The 22,511-nt window shown below is 43.5% G+C and overlaps 1 protein-coding gene across 2 annotated transcripts in view; it reads left to right on the top strand.

Annotated features, from left to right (window-relative positions):
* The window catches only part of RAB25 (RAB25, member RAS oncogene family), a 60,002-nt gene that overhangs the window by 21,938 nt on the left and 15,553 nt on the right, over positions 1-22,511 (top strand). Inside the window, exons 1-2 of one of the 2 annotated variants that reach the window (XM_078670198.1) lie at positions 7,226-7,429; positions 17,677-17,872. In XM_078670198.1, the coding sequence (XP_078526324.1) occupies positions 7,336-7,429; positions 17,677-17,872 (290 nt within the window). In that variant the 5' untranslated portion in view covers positions 7,226-7,335. Of the gene's footprint in view, positions 1-7,225; positions 7,430-17,676; positions 17,873-22,511 lie in introns of those variants that run through there. The other variant, XM_078670199.1, reaches the window with a different exon arrangement.

Raw genomic sequence — 22,511 nt, 5'->3', positions numbered from 1 at the left:
GTCTATATGCCAAAACGGATTAGCCGACTAACAGCTGTCTCAGTTTATCCAAACTGGTAGGGAAAAAAGCGGACAAGGTGGGGGCGAAACTTCCCTCAGCTGTCACTGACCCGACCGAAAGGCAAAGACCAGATCTAAGTCAGAATGGCATCCAACACGGGCCGGGCTAATACCGGGCAACGGCTGTGCGGATGGTGTGTGCCAAAGGACCCCATGGTAGTGTAATCATCGGACCCGGGGAAAGAAAAAAAAAAAACCCGGGTAGTCCACTACATCCATGAGAGCAAATACCAAAAGGCCTTTTTACTCTGGTTACCAGACCTAGCAAGGTCCATACGGGAGGTCTGCAAGAGATAGGCTTGCCAGTCACTGAAGGAGGGAGGCAAAGGGTCTTTCCATCTTCTGCATATCTCCCTTCTTGCAAGCAGTACTGCGTAGAACACCAAACTCCTAGCTGAAATCTGAAGTCCATCTAAAAGCCCAAATATCACCAAAGGCAAGTTTATAGTAATCTTGAACCCCAATGATGTTGTAAGGGTGTCACCAATGGCTGCCCAAAAAGAGCCTAATCGGGGACACTCGAAAAACATATGGGCATCTGATGCAGCGATAAGCCCACACTTAGCGCATGAGACTGAGTTACCCTCGGTGAATTTAGATAACCTAAGTGGAGAATAATAAGCCCTATGAAGTGTATAAAGATGATTTCTACGCAGCCAAGATGGCTTCACAATATTCCATAAAAGCTCAAAAGAGTCAGCCCACAGTTCTTGCAAGTTGTGACCGGTGATTAAAGAACCCCATAACAAGTCCGGTAAGCTAAAGTCCCCGTCCATTTCCTTGAGTGTAAATTTATACCATTGGGAGACCTCTTTTTTGGCTGGCTCTCTGTTCACTAAATTGGTAATAAGGAGGCTATAGCCACCAAGAACAAGTTTATTCCCTCTATGGGGTGATGGTTTATGTGCTTGAGTCCAGCTGGCCATTTGTAGGTATTTAAATCGTGAGAGATTGGGGCCGATCTTAGTTCGAAGATGTTCCCATGAGAGTAGGTCCCCATCAAAAAATAGGTCTCCCCAAACTTCCAAACCTGCATCTCTCAAGGGTGTCGCTAAGGTATCACCTAGCCAAGCCGGACTTTCAGGCAACCCCCATAATGGTGCTTTGTCACAAAAATACCCCTGTTTTATGGATTTTGTTACATATGCCCACATTTTTGCAAGCCCTTGCAAGACCTTCAATTTCATTTTTTTTAAAGAATTTCGGATTACCGAATTTAAAAAGAAAACCAGAGTGACCCAGACCTTCACCATCCAACATAGCAGAAAACATTAAGCCCAGCCCGTGATCCGTGGGGATCTTAAACAGCATTCGGGTATGGGAGAGCTGGAACGCCCATGCGTATAGTTTTAAATCAGGGGCCGCCAATCCCCCCTTGTCCCTTCGCCTCCTGAGTTTCTTCCAAGCTATTCTCGGCAAGTGGTTGTTCCAAATAAACGATGAAATGTCTGACTGAAATTTGACTAAACAAGATTGATCAAAATATAAGGGAATAGTGTTAAATAAAAAGGATATTTTGGGTAAAATCGACATTTTAAGCAAGTTAATCCTCCCAATCAAAGAAAGAGGGAGGTGAGACCATGATTGCAAAAGCTTACGGCAGTCCTTTACTACAGCTGAAAGATTGACTTGGGAAACTTTATTGATATCTTTTACGATATTCAAACCCAAGTACCGCATTGATGAGCCTGCCTGTACACCAATGACGTTCTCCTCATCGTTCCAAACCATCATCTCGGTCTTAGCTGTATTTATCTCATACCCAGATATTTGACCGAAAGCGGAGGCTATTTTTAGAATTGCTGGGAGTGCAGAACTAACCTCCGAGGTGAAAATGAGCACATCATCGGCATATAGGGCAACTTTTTTCTCCCCCCCCCCCCCCCCCCCTCTATATGAAAAAGGCTTAATGGTACCCTCTTCCCTCAGTTGTTGCGCGAAGGGCTCAATATAGATATCAAAAGGTAAGGGTGAGAGCGGACAGCCCTGGCGTGTCCCCCTTGCGATGGTAAATGGGTCTGAGAGCTCTCAGTTTACTAATAGACGCGCAGTTGGACTACGGTACAGTAGACCAACTGTCCGGCGGAACCCCGCTCCCACGCTGAACTTGGCCAAGGCCTCCGACAGGTACATCCAGTTAACCCTGTCGAAGGCCTTGGTTGCATCCAACGTAAGAGCGGCCAACGGGAGATTCGCAGCCGAATCCATATCTATGGCTCCTATCACATCGTAAGTTAATTCATGAAGATTTCGGCCTTTCACGAAACCTTTTTGGTCCGGATGAAGAACCGAGGGGGCAATCGAGGCCAGCCTAGTTGCCAGAATGGTGGTGAAGATCTTATAGTCCACATTTAAAATTGAGATTGGCCTGTAAGATCCACAAGCATCCCTTGGTTTGCCTGATTTCAGAATGAGGGTAATTGAAGCGTTATCCCAAGATGGAGGGGGGATCTGACCCTGTAGTAGGATTTCATTGAATAATGTGGTGAGAAAGGTGACTATTTCGGTCTCCAAAGCTCTATAAATTTCAGCCGGCAACCCATCAGCCCCAGCCGCTTTCCCTTTCTTACTTTTGTTAATGGCAGATTTTACCTCTTCCTCAGTAATAATACTGTCCAGGAGTTGAGACTGGTCAGAGGAGAGAGAAGGTAAATTAATATCCCTCAGCCAACCCTCAATAGACTCTGGTGAAACCACATTATCCTCCTTATAGATCTTTTGAAAGAAGTCTCTGAAGGCCCTCCTAATATCTTCATCTGAGGAAAAGGTTTTGTTGTCTATCGTAATTGCTGTTACGTTGTTACGGACTTGATCTACTTTAGTCTTCCACGCCAGAAGCTTTCCCGCCCCCTCACTGTATTCAAAGTGGGCTAATTTACTAGCCTCCCATCTCTGTTGGACTCTGAGATTTAATATCGAGCCTAAACTGGCTTTCTGGACCAGCAATTCTTTCCGGAAGAGATTTAAAGCACTTTCAGATGCTGTTAAATTGATATCTATGTCCTGTTGGATCTGGACTATTTTAGCTTCCATAGAGGTAATTTCCTCCCTGTGCTGCTTTCTTCGATAAGATACTTTCCCCGTTATAAGTCCTCTCAGGAAGGCCTTAAACGAGTCCCAGATGATGCTCGGAGCCGCTGAGCCTAAATTAGATGTCATGAAATTGTAGACCTCAAGCTTAAGATCGGTGATATCCTCTGAAAAAGTAAGAAGAGAGCGGTCAAACGACCATTGGGTGTTTGATCGTTTAATAGGCCACAGCAATTCAATTTCTACTGCCGAATGATCCGATAAATGCTGAGGAAAATAACCGATTATTTTGACAGAATCCACCAGTCTCGGGAAATTAAGATAGTCTATCCTGGACTGGTGGTGATATTTATAGTTCCGAAAGGATACCCCTTGTTGTTGCCCAGACCTCTCCCTCCAAATATCGACAAAACCATACTGCTTCAGTGCGCTCAGTAAAAAGGACCTAGTTTTAGACAAGGCTAGGGGACGACTATTAGATGTTTTATCCAGACGAGGATCCAGTACAACATTGAAGTCTCCGGCAAAGATAATAGGTTCGGAAAAGGAGAGCAAGTGGGAAAAAATAGACTTCAAAGTTGTAGGGTCATCCTGGTTTGGACCATAGTAACCTAGCACTGTAATTTGTGACCCGGCTATAACCACCGACGCAATGGCCCATCTGCCACCTGGGTCCACTGCCTGAGTTAGCAACCTGGCCTTAGCTCTTTTTTTAAAAATGATCGAGACTCCTCTCGTGTTTGTTGTTTGTGTCGTGGATACCGCAAAATCTATCCATCTATTCTTTTTAATAAGGGCCAACATTTCAGTCTGGGTTAAATGGGTCTCCTGAAGTATCATGACCTGCGAGTCCAGGTCACGCAAATATTGCATGATTTTATTAGCTCTTGGCCGGGTACGAAGGCCATTGACATTCCAGGAGATACATTTTAGACTACCCATAATTTACTAATAACCCCAAGCATGTTTGTTCCCCTAAATCTTCAGATAATTTGTAATTAATTCCATCCCGTATGGCACTACCTAGACTGATGAGGACATTTTTGTATTTTTGCCACCACCCAACCCCAAAGAAAACCCAGTGCCCCCCCACCCACACTGTATTCCCCCCCCCCCCCTGAAAAACCCTTGTAATATCTAACCGGAAAAGTTCCAGTAGATAGTGCCCCTCCTCAAGCTCCCGCCCGGATATACCCCTCACCAATCCAAGAAGTGGGAAAAAAAGAAAAAAAAATTAGAACTTTCAATGTTTTAGATGCCTATCTAAAAGAGAAATGGTAACAGGTAAGTGAAGCAGTAGCTATAGATTGGAGAAGCAAGATAAGGGCTCACAGAATTAATATTAATGAGAATGGAATAGAATCCGGCCAGGACGGTTCCAAATTTGTTTTAGCAACATTATTTTTTCTCTCTGCCCAGCTTCATCAAAAGCTCGTCTGCCTGCTGTACAGATCTGATGTGAAACATCTTATTGTTATACATGATTTTTAACGCAGCTGGGAACATAAGTTGGGCTGTTGCACCTAAGGCCCTAAAGGCCTCTAGACGCCTCCCGAATTCCCATTGTTTTTCCAGAGTGACTTTACAAAGATCGATCTAATTGTGAACGTGAACCCCTTTACAGCCAGGGATTTCTGTTTCAATGCCTTGTTAAGTATCTGTTCCTTCAACACATAAGTGTGAAAGTTCACCAAAATCTTACGCGGCCTGGACCTCTGGGGGTTCTGCCTAAACGGATCTCTGTGCACTCTCTGTATATCAGTGGCTAGATCTTCAAATGATTGCTCCAAGCCAAGAGAATCCTTTAGTAGCGTAGATATAAACAGCTTAATATCAGACCCCTCTGACCCTTCTGGCACATTTAGGATGCGTATATTTCCCCGCCTAGCATTGTTCTCCAACATCTCCATCCTTTCACTTAATACCAGATCTTCCTTAGTGAGTTTCTCTATGTCGACCTTTGCTTGGTCCAAGTGGGTCGAAAAGTACTGCTACCGTCTCTTCCAGAACACCTGTTCTCATAGTAAGCCCAACATGTATCTTGCCTCATTAATAATATTCAGGAAGGAAGTTTTTTAAACCATCTACGAATATATCTTTTTTTGTTAGAACTATTTGGTACATAATTCGCATTAAAAAAAACTTGGCAGGTCACAAACAGTTGGTGCACAATTTGCACCCACTATTTGCAACCTGCCCAGTGGCACATGATGATTGTCTTCCTATGCCTTACACAGTTCTTGGTTGTGTTGTTTTTAGTAGTGCAAGTAGATTTCTCAAACCAAAAGCTATGCATGTCATAGAAAAATTAAAGGAGTAGCAACTAACAGTAAAACTGATAAAGTGAAACTACCCCGCTCAATATCTAAGCCAGACTTAAAATGGCAACTTTCACACACAGTGGCAATTATGAAAAGAATAAATTACGCCCCATTATTTACTATTGCAAAATTCGTAGTCTCTATTTAGGAACATTTAGGGTGTTGTGTACACTGCAGTATTATGCTGCATGTGGTCTCAGTACCAGTGACACTGTGGAGTAATAGAGTGCTCACAAGTTACCATGTGTTACGCATGAGTAAATTATAGAGTGTTGGTTTTTAAGTTGTACTCTAGTAGTTTTAAGCTTATTTTCTAGTAAAAATGAAAGTAGAAAAATGCAAATATAAAGCCAGGTTTGTAAAAGTATCAGACTTCGCTTGTGGCACCTGTCGACTGAGGTTTTCCTCTATTATCTTACTTTTTCTCTTTCCTTGAATCCTTCTGTTCTCTGACTCATTGTACCCTTTTACACATTTTCTTTCCATTCTCTTCCTATTCCACCTTCTCTTCTCGTATGATTCCCTTTATATACTTATAGGGGCTTTTGGACAGCCTTCTCCATCCATTGGTCTGTTAGTGTCATTCCCATTTTTCTTTTACCCACAATCGTATGCAGCATGGGGCTGTGGAGAATGCCAGTTCAGCTATTGCTAACTTCACTGTGAGTGACTGCATTCTGCCTTTTCACACGGAGCACGTCCACACAGAAAGAAAGAGAGATGACGGCCCGGCAGCTTCTCCAACAATAAAGTTTTGCAAAAACCATGGCAAAAATAAACAATCATTAAAAAAGCCAAAAGTCCGGCAGTCTGACCTATTGGATTTGCACTGGTGTAACGAAACTTGAGGGGCCCCCCTGCAAGGTACATGGAGGGATCCCCTCCAGACTCAATCAGGAGCTCACCAGCCAGAGTATTGTGCTGAGCGGGCTCCCTGGAGCGTGAGGACCACCTCGTACCACGGGGGCCTGTGTTACACCATTGTGGTTTTGGCAATCGTTTCCTTTGTTAGTTCCTTATTTCCCTCTTGTTATAGTGAACCCTGACTAGCAACGGGGCAAGGATGTTTGTCCCTCAAGCAATCAACAGCCACTAAAAAGGCACTTATTCTGTTTTTTTGTTGCTCTCAATGTACTTAGTATACCTTGCCTTATGATGCACCAGCCGTGCCCCTGTCTGTTGTTGCTTCACTATCAGTCATACCTAGATGGCCAGTGTGAATATGAACAGATTCTTTGGTTGCTTAGGGTAATCTTCATTACTTAGAGTCCAGGTCTTCCTCTTCAGTTTTAACTAGGTGAGATGGTAATCTTGCAGACCGGAATGGTTTCTATCATAGCAGAAAAATAACAAGCATTTGCAATACAATAGGTCTCGCATCTGCGAGAGTTTAAGCTATTGGCATTGTAAATAACAATGCCTTTCATTTAGGTTTTAAAAACCAACACATAAATAATTGGCATTGGTATTTACAATGCCACTAGCTCAAACTCTCACAACTGCGAGACCTATTGCATTGCAAATGCTTTTTTTTTGTTGTTGTGCTTGAATACTATTCTGAAGGTTTGCAAAACATCGAGCATTGTTCTGACCGTCCTGGAACATTGACGAAGCCCCCGGGCTGTGCCTCCAATACAGTTAGAGCTGTGCGCGCTCAGTACCCAGCGCGAGCTCTCCCTGCCTTCAGCAGTTCTTGCTGGCACGCGCCCTCTAGTGGCCCGGTGTGAGAAAAGAGCTCGCGTGCGGCTGACGTCAGCTGCGCGGCCGCCTGGGCTAGGTGACTGCTGACGCGCGAGACGGGCGCGTGGGCAAAGAGTTGCTGGTGGAGCAAGGGGTTGTGTGGGGGGCACGCGGGCAGCCGGAAGGGAGCCGGAGCCTCAGGAGGACGCGCGGGTGGAACAACGGGGCGCAGGGACGCCTCCCGATGCTGCCAGCAGCCATGGCGCGGGCGCTCGCTGCGATCCTTGGGACTTTAACTGGACTTGTGGTTGCTGTGCGGGAAGGCGAGACCTACACAGGTAAGGAGAGCTGCGGATGGGGCGGATCTGGGTGCTGGGGGGCGGTCAGACCCCCTGTGTGTTGTGTTTTGGTTGATGGCCGCCGATGCAGCAGAGAACCGGTGGCATGGGACGTCGCCTGCCCCTGTATGCTAACAGTGCCCTTGCCAAGCTAGGGGTGTGCTCGGGGACAGGGTGCATCTGTAGTTTGAGGGGAGGGGGGCTGTTCATGTAGAGGCCCGTGGTGTTGGTGAGCCCTTCCCAATCAGTGCATGCAACAGTGGGCGGACTTGGCAAACTCCTCACCTGTGACTCGGGAGCGCCCTGGCACGGCTCATGGCATCAGCAGCAACTTCAGGGTGGCACCCAAGCTGCCCCTTGCCTCACCCCAAAACTACCCAATGGTCTGTAAAGAGATATCTATGCTTCCATTCCGGTGCCCTTTCAGCTGCCATTGCATCCTTTGCTGTAACTCCTGGTGCTACCCTCTTCCCTGCCCGAAACCATGAGGGTGCCCTCAGCTCCCTGCTGTATCCCATGAGGGTGTCCACTCCCGTCATAGGTGCCCTCAGCCTTGTTCGACCACGTGTGGCTGCCCTGTGCCCTGCTCTGCCCAGTGTGCCCGCCCTCATCCCTGCTCTGCCTCTCGCTGCAGCTGCCCTGTCCCGTGCATCTGACCTCAGGTCTGTCCTATGGGCATATATGCGGTGTCTTTACTCGTCATCTGCCCTTTCAGTTGTCCCGTTCTCTGCTCCTCTCCATAGCTTAGGATCTGTGTATTTTTGCTGTCAGTGGGGGGGCGGAGGGTGAATCGAAGTCTGCGTGGGTCACTGGGGGTGCACCATGTGCTCCCCGATGCAAACGCCCTGTAAGACCACCAGCTCAGCGTCGGCGAGCCCTTTAAATGGGCAGGTGCAGTTGGGTACTGAGTTCCTGCACTTTACTTCTAAAGGGAGAGCGCCTGCCCTCAGCAGAGCTGCAATACTTTCAGTGGAAGCAGTACTTGAAACGTCACTTCTTGTTTCTAAGAAGTGCCGGTACTCTCCAATTAAAAACATTACCTTTTTCTTGAGACGTCCACGTACTCTCCCTCTCAAAATAAAAAAGGGCTGATGCACAGGAAAGGCCTATTTAAAGCACTGATTGGAAGAGTACCGGCACTCCTCTGTATCACGCTGGTATTCTCGGACAGTGAGTACCTACACTTGTATATTTTAATCTGCACCAAGTCTGCGAACGCTCATTCCTTAACGGAGAGTCTCCAGGGAATCTTAGCAAAGCTCGCCCGTGCCCTTCGGACCTCCAGTCCCCTTCCAGTGCCGGTCCCTTTTCAGACACTGCCTGATACACATACTTGGCAGGTCGACTTGGACAGGCCTTATCCCAGTCTCCTCAGAGGGGGGTCGCCAGTAAACGCATCTTTCTAGAGCTGCAGAGGTGCCCTGCAGTTTCAAAGTTTGGAGCCAGGGCACCAGCCGCCTAATCCTGGCGCTCCCCTCATCACCTGAAGTGTTTGACACTGGGCAAATCTCTGTATTTCCCAGTTCCACCGCTTCCTTATAAACGTGAGGTCTGGGAGCACTTATGAAGAAGCCTTGCTGACATTAAGTTGTAATTCTCACCCTGAGTAACCATAGTAGACATACGTTTGGTTCCCTACTACCTTGTTACTCTAACCCTTCTCATGTAGCCCTCCTTGCTCTGATGTAAAGCGCCCTGACACCGCTGGTGATGTAAGCGCTATATCAAATCGCATAAATAAATGTGCAATATTGACGTGTGCATTAATCCTTGGAAGTGTCCCAGTTGACTTGCTATGACTAATGAAGTACATTTGAATTGCATTTCATGGAGGCCCTGTAATCCACCCTTCCCTTGAAGTGTTCTTTGGCGTTAGTTAAAAACACGCACCCATGAAGCGAGCACCAGCACTTGATGTGCGCGTGAGTGGGGGTCGGTAACCGGTACAAAGTGTGCCCGGGGAGGAGGCGGCAGATCGCCTGCCCCCTGCACGGTGTAACCCGGGGATCGCTCTGGAGTTTGTGCGGTTGTTGCAGTGCCAGCACCGGGCACGGCCCCGCAGCCTGTAACGCGATCCACCTGAAATGAAAAGCTGAGATCTGTCCGAGAATATTGAGACAGTTTAATGTTGTATTAACGTATTAGGCAGTTTGTGAAGCGCGCTCACAACAGCAGAACGCCAGCGCCCAGCAGTACACGTGATGCGAAGGACAAAAGCAAAGCGCGCACACACGCGGAAATCTCAGATGGCCCTGCGCGAGCGCCCAGCAGCAAAAGCGCGCACACACGCTGAAATCACGGACAGCCCAGCGCGTGCCCATCCCCTTTCTCACATTCCCAGGAAGTGAGTAACAAAAGATGATTCGCTGGACCTGCTTACACCAGCTCGACCTAAAAAAGGCTACAAACACAGCCAACTTCCCCTTTATGTCTTCACATGTATAGTAAGCAAGTCATCATCCAATACTTCCTGTAAAATACCAAGTGAATACGATAATCCTAAAAATAAATACCTTTCTGGTTGCCTCTCCAATCCAAGGCAAGTGGGCGGACAAAGCATGACTGACGAGGAAGTAATTAAGATTTCCAGTAAATAACAGTTACCTCCTCGTTAATCTTCCTTGTTCCTGCTCTTTTTGGGTGCGACACTACTCAAGCAGAACAAAGAGGCAAGTAGAAAAACCACCATTTGAATATTTAATGATGCTCGAAAGAAAACTTTCTTTGAAATATCAAGAAAAACTACTTAAACATTATGCTGAACTGCATCCAAAACTTTTTCCTCCAAAAACTGCTGACACTTCCCACTTGCTAATGGTAATGGTTCATAATTGCGTGGGGTGAGGCCCAAGCAGCAACCTTGCAAGTATCCTTCATGGAACCTACTTTAACCATGGCAGAGGAAATTATTTTCCTGGACAAGACCTGGCAAAAATATGTCAGACTGTTCATAGGCCATAATGGAGCAGAAGATGGATGTAAACATTGGCTAGACATATCAAATTTGACAAAAAGACTGTGCTTTCCTGAAAGATGCTGCCCTTGTAACATAAAGAGGCTACACTCTATGCAAATCAAGTTTCTGAAAACTTTCTACCCCATAGAAGATGGATTCTGATAATAAACCAGAAACACCTTATCTTGAAATCCAAATGAATTTTGGGAATAAAAGATGGCTTCCGTTTGAAGATAATTGCCTAAAAAAATCAGAGAGTAAAATCCGAACAAAGCAATGTCCCTATTGCCCCTGTTCTATCTGTATACGCTGTAACAAGCAAATGTGCTTAGTAGGAGATACATTTGGGGTCAACTGACTCCAATGACTCGAAGGGAAGAAACTAGAAAATGTCAAAACCACATAAAGAGAGAACTGGAGAATCTAATCTTGTAAAAAAAAAAAATGATCCTCCAGCAACCTAAACACCAATGGATCTTTTCCATTTCTGACTTTCTGAAAGCTTGAATTGCTGCTCAGTGATTACGCATTCTAAACACTTCAAGTCCCAATCTGAACCCATCCTGTTGGAAGCCACAAATGTTTATAGGGCACATCAAGTAGGGGATAAAGAGTTAGATGCACATCATGTAGATAAATATTTCCTCCACCTGAACCTCAAACCATTCTCTAGCTGAAACCTGGGGTTTGGTGAGCAAGGATGTAAGATGAGGCTGAAGCTTCTAAGGCACGTGACTGGGAAGAAAAATCCTCCATACTGAAGTGTTGAAGAAGATTCCCACTAGTTGGTGTGTCTTTGATGGGACAGGACTGGATTTCTCCATGTTCACAAGGAATCTGAATCAGGACACAGTTTTGAAGGTGTTCTGGAAATCTTCTGATCCTTTTGAAATAGAAAAAGAAGCAATGAGCCTATCATCGAAATATGGAAATAGACTTTTGAATGAACTCTACACACCACAAGGGCCAGCTACTTTGTGAAGGCCTTTGGAGCTGATGCTAGACCTAACAGCAGGACCTAAACTTTGACAATTTCTGTGAATGGGCACATGTAGATAATCGTCCTTTAAATATGTGGAAGTTAAGTAATTTTCAGAAGAGGGAAAATTGCTTTGAAGGTCAGCATTTGTAGTCTCCGGAAGGGCGCAAACCTGTTTGCTCGTTTAAGATTAAACACTGGTCTTATCGCTGCCAAATATTTTTGTATGATGAATGGAACAGCCTAATACCCTTCCATTTCTTCTAATTGCAGAACCGGCATTATACCAATTTTTTTGTTTAGAAGATCTTCAGTCTATTCCTACAATGATGAACGACGAAGACGATCGATCTTTCAGTAGAGGAGTAATCCAAAAAGGGTCTGTTTGGGGTGCGAAGCTCACCAAAAAGCAACTTTTGCACCAATTCCACTGCCCTTGATTTCTCTCTGCCGGATGTTAGAATAATGATTCAGTCAACACCTCGTACTTTTACAGGAGCCTTTAGGGGTTGAGGAAGAGGTTGTTCATGAATGAACCTGGACTTACTGGTACCAAGGGTGCCTTGACCACCACCCCTGCCTCAAAAGGGCTGCGATTTTGAAAGGTAGGAGGGACCAAAACATCTTTTATACCCATATCCTCTACCTCAAGCAGGTGGTCTGGTTGGGGCTAACAATTTTTTGTCTTCTGCAGATTTATTATTCATCTCTTCTACCTGCTATCCAAAAAGACTGCAGCCCAAAAATAAAAGATGTGTGAGTAAATTATTCTGAGCTGCGCACACCTTCAGTGATCTCACATTGAATGGTGTCTCCTCCACACAATAAAAGCACCAGAAAAAGCTGTAGCATCTCTTGCAGAATCGAGGGGTTCATCCTCTAGAAACCACACTTGCTGCTCTTTCACCTAAAAAATCTCAGAAATATATTTTCCTTCCAGAGAAATTGGATGGCATAACTAGAATAAATACTGGTTCTAATTGCAAAGTTTGCTATTCACAAACCCTTTTTATGGAACTGCTGGAAAAGCATCATCTGATGCCAGGATCCCCTGGAAAGAAAGACTCACCATCAGGGAATCAACTTTAGCCACAGGAGGAAACTCTTCCCAAACTTTCTGAATTGGATAGCATCTTGCTAAAATGCTTTTCCACATTTTCCCATTCATGCACCATCACGTTTCTCATCAGTGAATGCAGACGCCAGGGATCCGGCTCCTTTTAGTGATATTGGCTTTAGAAGCCTTCTAACTTCGGATGATCTGCTGGTGTAGACTAAGCCAAATTCTTCCTGATGTGCAGCGAAATCCCGGTGAGTTCAGGACCCTGCAAAAAATGACCATGGAACTGTTTTTGATCCTCATCATCTTCCCCATTATCCTCTACTCAGAGGACCATCCTGGGTGATTTAGGAGAGGACATCGCTTTTGCATAAATTCCAGCTTCAACAGCAGATTGAATCCTCTGGTGAATTGATTCCAACATTAATCTCTCTGTAGCAGCAGGCTCGCCCTCCTCTTCATCGGAATCCGAATGATTCATTTTGGTTTTTGCTTTGCACGGCTCAGTATGGTTGCTCAGCATGCCCCAGATTGACCCTGCATGTGAGAAACCTGAATAAATAGCGCTGGTTGATTGCAACTTGCTGCCTTCCATCGTTGTCTAGCAGCCAGGACCCGAAAACTCGACAAGATAGATAATTATAAAAAGTCATTGCAAATGGTGAACTGGTGTGCATACTTGCTTAGGAAAGAAGTATTCGAAGAAGCTGGCCACTTAAGTAGGTCCCTAAAAGCCAGCGCAATGCATCCAACCTCTAGAGCAGGGAGTGAAGATGCTTGCGCCCTTTATTACGGTCCACTCAGAAAGGTCTCAATTAATTGGAACCAACAGTCACTTACTAATAATGAAGCTTTCTTGGACAGCTCATACATTAAACATATTTAACCAACAATGTCTCAGGAAATAGAAAAAACAAGAAGTATTGGGTGGCAACTTCCTCTAAATTCAGAGCGGACAGGAAGGAGAAGTCGGTCATATTTGTAGTATATATATTTTTTCTGCTATGGTAGAAGCCATTTCTTTCCATTCAGCGAGAATTCCGTCTCAACCAGTAAGGGCGGGGGAAAAGGAAGACAGATGAGGTAATGAGAGTTCCCTCTGGGCCTGGAGTAGGGTAAAATAAGCCTTTTATTAGAATGGCAGGGGTCAACTGCAGCCTGCCAGATGTTAGGAAAGTACAGGCGATTCTCCAAGCACCACTATCCTCCTGCTTAAGTAATCTATTGCAGGGACAATGGTACTATTGTGCCTTCACCTGCAAAGAGCGCGGTTAACTAGCTTGCCTTGGTCATGCAAAAACCAGAACTCAACTGTTGATTTCTGAACACAACTGACCAATGGAAATTGGGAAATTCAGTTTTTCAGGATGTGGGGGCACTGTCAAAAACTGGCACTTCTCATTGGTATCAGAAACTTCTAGTCACATTAGCTAGAACTGGTGGGAAACTGTTTTGGGGGGATTGTTGCCACAAACCTGTTTCCTTGATTTTTTCAAAATGAATATAATTCCCAAGTAGTTGACTCATATCTAGAGAATTCCTTCAACTTCGAACAAATCACTAGTTATTTTTTCCCGCAGGCTCACACAGAATCTTTGTTTGCCATTCATGTGCGAGTCTAGGATTGGCCCAGTACATCACTATTTTTCTCACTGTCAGTCTTCTGTTTTTCTTGCTTTATGTAGACGATTCGTAAAGACTTTCTCATATTCGTCCTTTTTTTGACTCTCTTCCTCATACCCAAGCACATAGATGCCTCCCTCCACTCTCACTTGTTTGTATCCTTTTTCTGCAGCACTGACCTAAACTTCGATGCTTCTTCTTACTACCCACTTGCCTGCATGTTTTCCTAAAAATGAGTTTCACTTTGTCTCTTTTTTTGTTTTTACAAATATTGATCAAAAGCTTCTTCTTGTCCTTTGTTAAAAAAACTACATTTTGGCCCTGATTCACAAAGATCTTACAGTTTTTCAGTAATTTACACTTTTGAGTAACCTTACTACTTTTGGCTATTCACGCAATCCGACAGTAATTTACTACTAAAAGAAATAGTAATAAATCCAGCACCACCGATGGCCAACCACTGGTACTGCCACATTCTGAGAGTAGAAATCATTGAATTAGGGACTTAAAATAAACCCCCCTAGTAAATAATGTTAAATAACTAAAATGTTATGAATGTAAATACACATAATTTAGTGTTAAAATAAATATGTATGCATATATATATCATAGGAAATAATGTTAAAATATTTAAAATAGGTAAAAATCTGAATAAAAATGAATGAATGAATGAATGAGTACATTTTTGTATAGCGCTGGCTACCCGTAGGCATCCCAGCGCTTTTAGACCCATAACGGAACACCACCACTCAGCAGAACAGGAAGGTTTTCAACCGTTTTCTAAACGCTAGATGGTTGGGTTCAAGCCGTATGTTATCGGGGAGTTGATTCCATCTTTTAGCTGCATGAAATGCGAACCGACGGCCACCCATACGTGAGCGCTTGACCCTAGGGACTGAGAGCAGATTACGATGGTTAGATCCTAGGGCTCTGGAAGATTGATAGTGGCAAAACAGAGGGCGCAGGATGACTGGACCGTTGTTAGTTATCGACTTTTGGGCCATACACATGGCTTTAAACCGGACCCTTTCCTGCACCGGTAGCCAATGAAGAGATCGCACGGCAGCCTTCGCGGAGCCATGTCTCAGTACCTCCAAAAGCAGACGAGCTGCACAGTTCTGGACAGACTGAAGTATCTTGATGGTGCCTAAAGGTGCACCCACATAGACCGCATTCGCATAGTCCTGTCGAGAAAGAATCAGGGACTGGACAAGGATCCGTCGAGCCTCGAACGGAAGAAGGGTCAAAACCTTCCTTAAAAGCCTCAGAAGGCCGTAGCAAGTCGAGGCAACCTTTCGAGCCTGAACTTGAAAGTCCAGAGTGGGATCAAGCCAAACCCCCAGACTCTTGATTTGGTTCTTTGGAATGGGGGAGGGACCCAGACACCTCGGCCACCAAAGGCCAAGATTAATGGGGGCCTTATATCCCAACAACATGATCTCAGTTTTTGATCCATTGAGCTTTAGGAAGGAGGCATCTATCCAATCGAGTACCTTGGTAAGGCAAGGGGACAGATTGTTTGTCCCAGAATCCACAGCATTCGCCCTAGCAAGGGAGACAACCAACTGCGTATCATCGGCGTAGGTGACCAACTGGATTCCCCAGGGAAGAACCACATCAGCCAAAGGCCTCATGTAGATATTAAACATGGTCAGGCTCAATGAAGATCCCAGGGGAACGCCGTAATGCAGTGGAAGTTGTTTGGATGCTGATTCATCTTCAAAGACTGAAAAGGTTCTCTCCGACAGAAAGGACTGGAGCCATTTAAGGTCCACCCCTGTGATGCCAACCTCTCGCAAACGGTGAATCAGAAGTGGGTGGTTTACCGTGTCGAAGGCTGCGCTGAGGTCCAACAGGACCACCGCCGCGCAGCCTCCTGCATCCACAATTTTCCTGGTCTCCTCCACCACCGCAACCAAGGCAGTCTCTGTTCCTTGCTTAGTTCTAAAGCCCGTTTGGGTGGAGTGAAGGGCTCCCTCGTTCTCAATGAACGATGATAATGCAAGGTTGACATGTTTCTCTGCGATTTTACTAAGCCCCGGCAGCAGAGAAATGGGTCGGTAGTTGGACCAGTCTTCCGGGTCCAGGCTGTTTTTTTTTAATAAGGCCTTAACTCTAGCCTGCTTCCATAGAGGTGGCACCACACCTGCCACCAAGGAAGAATTAATGACATCCCTAATGATAGGAGCAACGGTCGCCGAGGCCTGTTTAAGTACAGATGGAGGAACGGTGTCTGAAGGGGAGCCAAATTTCAGATTTCCAAGGAGTCTTTCCACCGTGGGCAGATTTAGCACTGGGAAGGACTCAAGTACTATGGAAGTTACAGGCACAGTCAGAGGGACGGTGGTCTCGATAGTATCACAAGGTCGAAAGGCTAATTATATGTTAGCAACCTTCGTGGCAAAGAAGTAGGCCAATTCTTCGCAGCGTTTCTGGGGGTCAGATACTTCATTAGAGGGACAAGGGGGTGACCAAGGACTTAAAAATTTCCCTGGGGGAATTAGTGGCATCAGTGATTTTCAATTGATAATACGCGGATTGTGCGATTTTTAGTTGGTTCTTATATTCCCTAAGTACCAGTCTATATTCATTTATATTCTCAAAGGAGAAGTTCTTTCTCCATTTCCTTTCGGCCCTCTTGCAACTTCGCTTAAGATCTTAAGATTTTTCAAGTCCGTGGAGTACCAGGGCAGTTTATTTAAACCGGTACGATGACGAACTTCTGTTATTGCAAGGATAAGATCTAAGTAGGTCTCTAGCCACTTATTAAAAGCCGCATTAGCTCTGATAGGATCATCACAGAAAGGGGGGGGGGAGACTTGTTTAAGGTAGCTACCCAGTCATCCAAGGAGAATATAATTTATTGTGTGTGTGTGTATGTGTATGTATATATATATATATATATATTTATTGTTTTTAATTATAACATATTTTAATTGCATATTTTGAATGAAAAAATGAATACAATAATGTGTATTAATATATCATTACTTAAATTTTAATTAATTCTATACATCACTTTCAATAATTACTAAAGCAGAATAGATATAATATATATTTCTTTAGGTGGTTATTAATTTTTTTAATTTAAACTTCAGAAATATATATATTTGTTTTGCTCTGCATTTAAAATAAATATATAAAATGAATTTATAATAATATTTATTATAACAATATGCTTAATGTTTATCTTCGTATTAATTTGTTTTAATACTCCCTGTGTTTTACCGTAGGGAGGCTCTGTATAGAGACAAATGTAAAGGTTTTTTTAGCTCCAAATTAAATATTAAAAATATTTTTTTTTTTTATAGTTGCAATACGAATCTAAAGTGCACTTTGAAAAAATCTGGAGTAAGTTAAACAATATAAATGAAGAAAGAAATCATAAGAAAACTAATTTAATACACTCATAGGAAATGAACCATAAAAAAGCTGCCCGTCTTCAACATTTACCAGAGAGCACCCCCAGAGACAACAGTATTTTCATAGTTCAAGTCTTAGTCTGCATATTGTCAGTGTGAGTCTGACTTAACTGAGCCCCTGAATTAATCTCTTGTAACTATGTAACTAAGTAAATTGCATTTACTAGATACACCACCTCAGTCATCCATTTTTCTTATTTCTTGCAGTGGTACTGATCGGAGAGTCTGGCGTGGGGAAAACAAACCTCTTGTCCAGGTTCACGCGGAACGAGTTCAACCATGATAGTCGGACAACCATTGGCGTGGAGTTCTCCACGCGCACAATCATGGTGGAAGGAATGACAGTCAAAGCGCAGATCTGGGACACAGCTGGGCTGGAGCGATACCGTGCCATCACTTCTGCGTGAGTGTATATACTTTGGGTAAACTGTGGTCAATGCAATTCTTTTGATCTGTTTCTTGGTTGATTAAGCTCACAAGAAAGCTAATACAACATGGGTCTACAGTGAACCTCAGAATTGTGGTTGGCATCACTATCGAACAATGAGATGGCTGGGCAGAACAGAAGACAGAAAGACACACTTTTATTGTCCTTGTGGTTGATCAAATAACAAATGGGTAATTTAGAATTTGGTGGCTAGCCCTCAAATATAAAGTATTCCTTTCTTGTCAGATCTGTTCCTCATAACATCTTTTCATTTCAGTGGGGAGTTCCTGTGTGCAATTAAACAAACGTCCATACCTGATGTACTTACTCAATCTACATCCGTTTACCCTTCCCCGTTCCTTTGGCGCTCAAGTTTATTGGTTCAGATCTTCTGGACTTTTTCATTTTATTGCTTAACACCTTCTCAGTCCTTACAGGTATTGGCCCCCTATATGAACCTTTACCGGGAGGAGTGGTTGTCTTGATGCTTAGGCCCTCCCACATACCACCTTAGTCGTCAGATTTCTTCCCCAGCACATGTTGCCGTCCAAAATTGATGAGCAGCTGGAGAGTTGGATCCAAGTGACATGTTGGTTTCTGAATTTCTGCCACACTGACCCTAGGTCCTCCCAAAAAACTGACAGTTATTCCGTGTCCTCCAGTGTGACTTCCGTAAAGTTTTCCGCCCTGCCGGGAGGGTCTCTACTGGTAGTGTAGTATTCAGCTCAAATCATGAGCAAGCCATCAGCCAGACCACCCACATAGGTACTAACCAAATTAATGGCATGATATTTGAATTAAGATCCTTTCCTATTCCCTTCTCATCTCACCAAATCCCATCCTCCACATAAAGGTGAGAGTTTGTATTTTTATTGTAATTCTTATGTTGTCCTGCTCTCCCACTCATTTGCTGGTATTTTCGTAGGTTGTGGTACATTAATGTACATACGCAGTCCATTCCTTGATTGTTTTCCTGTTGTATATTTTATTGAATGTTCAAGTTGCTAAGCTCAGTAAGCCAATACATTTTATCAAGTAATTCCCTACAGCAGTGCTATTAACCACAATGAAAGCTTAAAACATCTTTAACTCATAGAAAGCCCTACTGCCACTGCTTAATTCGTAGAAGAAGAAATATATTCAGAGGCTCACCACTGGCACTGCCAACTGCTGGGATCCCCAAATACTAAGACAGCCTAGTTTTGGTTCCACCTCATGCCTCTTTCATTCCACCATCTGACACCTCCTTTATTTTTGTCTAATTATTGCAGGTACTTTTTGTCTTTCTTTTCTCCATTTGTCTTTGTGTTCCTATCTTTCTCTTCTTCCTTTTTTCCTCCTTTTCTGCTTTTCTCTTTATTGCTGCGTTCATAATGATGACAAATTGTTTCCTGTCCCAATAAGCATTGACCATGTCAACAGATCTACACAAACGAAGTCCACATGTGTTGCGATAACAGATGCTGTTTAACAAATTAAAGCCTGCACTTCTGGCTTTGCAATGCTGAGGAAAAGAAGCGAAAAATAATTGCCATTCGCATTTAAAATAGTCTCTCATGCAAGAAATTATATCATTATATAATGTATTTGGCTGTTCTGTAAAGCTTGCCCTAAACAATTTTAAGAATTGGTGACAATATATCTTGCAGATGTGCTGTCAAACCAGACCTAAACATGAATGCTGGTACCCACTGCAGCACCCACTGGCGCTAGTGGGCAAGTTGCATTGATAAACAACCCAATGACTCCACCCCGGTGCCAGACCTACCATCTTACATTACTAGCCATATAGGTCTAGTCTATTTTCACTCAGACACACTCATACTCTGCAGGTTAGGGCAGTTTTAGAAAAATAAATAGTCTCTGAAGTATGGTCACCTGAAAGATGAAGAGAGGACACAGTTTGACCGGTGGAAGTAGCAGATATACTTTACTCTTGCATATGGAGCACTTTAACACCCACTAACCTCAGTGTGAAGCTCTAGTTAAACTGAATCTTCACAGTGGGAAAAGGCAGCTTCTTCAAACAGGGGTCCCTAAAAATAACACTTTTTCTATGAAATGCCAGCTTGACTTTACAGCCAAATTTCACAGAAGGCACTTGAGTAACATTTTGTGACCACAAAGAGTGGGGAAATAAGAGGAAGGAAATTACAATACATTTAGTTTCTGAAGGTCATTTGGCGAGTCATGTTGCTATCCTGGGGTTTCTTCCTGGATGCATTTGAATATGAAGTGACTCCAGTTCATGACCACAGCAAGCACTAAGAAGTGATTCAGCACATTGTGTGTGGTATTCCACTAGGATACTCTCTGCCTGGCTGTGTTCGAGCACTTTAATTTTGTGTTTGCAAGCACCAGTAATTGGTTTTTGATGTGAGGGTCACATAAGCATATACTCCTCTCTAGGAGCAAGAACACGTTTCCCTCAAGTAGATGCTATCTTCTCTTGCAAAGAATCATAACTGGGATATATGGGGTGCAGAGATAAAGAGGTGTTGAGGACATAATTAGGAAAAGATATTCTTGTTTTTCCTGATTTCTCTTTATTGTACATATATTGTGTGTTGTATTGAGTACTACTCTACATAACCTTGTGACCTATGTACTTTATCTGTGTGATAGTGGCTGTTTATTACCGCATGAATGTGGTAGTGTCAGGCCGGTCCTGCCTGAGTAGGGCTTGATGACTGATGACCGGTGTGTACACATTACACTTCCTGGTTGAAGATTATGAGGTGTACCTCATCTATGTTGCGCTGGTTCATCCCCAGCTCATTGAAGTAAGCCTCTGTGATACATGCAGATAGACTGTTGAATGAGCCACACTTTATGGTCTGTTTGCCCAGGATACTTGTAATGTTTTTGACTTCTGGAGAGGAATGTTTTTTGCTCTTGAACCATAAATGTAAGATGACTATATGACAGGTAAGTGACAGGGTTTGCTTTCAACGTGGGACAATCAATTCTCTTCTGTTTCGACCAATATGTCAGACAGGTGGGAGATCAACCTTTCCACAAAAAGAAACGTCACTCTCCTGAACTGTCCTCTGATCACTGTCTTGGACAGATTGTATGACTTAACCACGTATGCATTTACCAATTTGTCCATTACCACGCATGCCTTTACCATTCATATGTCTTTACCACACATGCATTTAAAACGCAAGGTAAGTATATATGAGGTAAATGAAATCCAAATATATGTATATATATATATATGTGTGTGTGTGTGTGTTTATACATTCACTGAAAAAAAACAAAGGTTAAAGTAATGTCATACTTAAGAGAAATGTTCAGTAATTCGTCAGGGGTAGTAAGCACTATATAAATGCAATTACAATACAATAATGTTTTAAACTTTAAAAACCACAGAAATACACCAGCTATAGTTAATTCAAGGTACTATAACTCATGCCCTAATGTAACTAAAGTTCGTGCTCCCACTATATACAGTTTTCGCATCTATTAATTTACTGTAAATGTTGCAGTGGTATTATCCATTATGTTATTGAAGATGTCCTGAGTGATGTAATATGTGGGGTAATTAGTAGTACATGGGGAGGGCACGAGTTAAAGTTACATTAGGGCATGAGTTATAAAGATTTGATATAACTACAACCGGTGAATTTCCATGGTTTTTAGAGTTTAAAACGTTACTTTATTACTGAACATTTCACCGAACTATAACATTACTTATTGTTTTCAGTGACTGTCATGGGTGTTTTTAATGTTAACTAATATTTAATTACCATACACAAATCCAACCGCTGCCACGCTGTGGCCAGGCCCAACAACCAACCCCACCCACGCATGCAGGTAAACCCATTTGGCTGTGCGCAGTGGGGAGTTTGCCACAAGGCCTTGCACAGGGTCTTAGGTCGTGCACAGCAGGATATTGGCATCAGGGCCTGGCCCTGGGCACCCCATACACCAGGTACCATACATATTTTAAAGGGGAGGGGGCTGCGTAAGCCTCCTCCTCAAGCCTCATAAGGTCCTAGGGACCCCATCCCCCATTGTCTTATTTATTTGAAAGATGAGGGCCCATTAAAAATATATATGGAGCTGGGGGGATGGTTATCCCAGGGCTAGGTCCTGTGGTCAATGTCCTGCCCTGGGGGGCGTTTAAAAAAGAAGCACTGGAGACCAAATTTGTGACACAATTTTTTGTAAAAAAAATTCGCCCCAGGTTATTGGATTCAGGGTATCTGTACCCTGTCCCTTTTATCTTTTTTTTTCATTTTGTTTAGAACTCAGGACTGTGTCCCGAATCTTAAGATGGCTGCCCCCACTTCCTGGTTGAGGTGGTGGGAGTCAATCAGTGCTCACTTTGAAATCTGTTGGCTCTGCGGATCCTCTGCAGCATGAAATATACTTTTTTTTTTAACCTTTATTTCTCCAAAACTACCTAACTGATTTACACCAAAACACAAAAAGCACTCTTTCTGGACCAAGGTCTAGATTTCTCTTATCATCATCAAGATAACTTTATTTCGCCAATAGAATAACGACATAATAAGTATTCTACAAACATAAGTTCAACAATATTAAAAAGAGAAAACATTACGGGTTAAAAAAGCATCTGATTAATAGACAATATTTTTATTTTAAA

This window comes from Lissotriton helveticus, chromosome 12, assembly GCF_964261635.1.
Source record: "Lissotriton helveticus chromosome 12, aLisHel1.1, whole genome shotgun sequence".
NCBI lineage: Eukaryota > Metazoa > Chordata > Amphibia > Caudata > Salamandridae > Lissotriton > Lissotriton helveticus.
The sequence above is the reverse complement of the archived record's forward strand: the minus strand, read 5'-3'. Positions and strand labels throughout refer to the sequence as shown.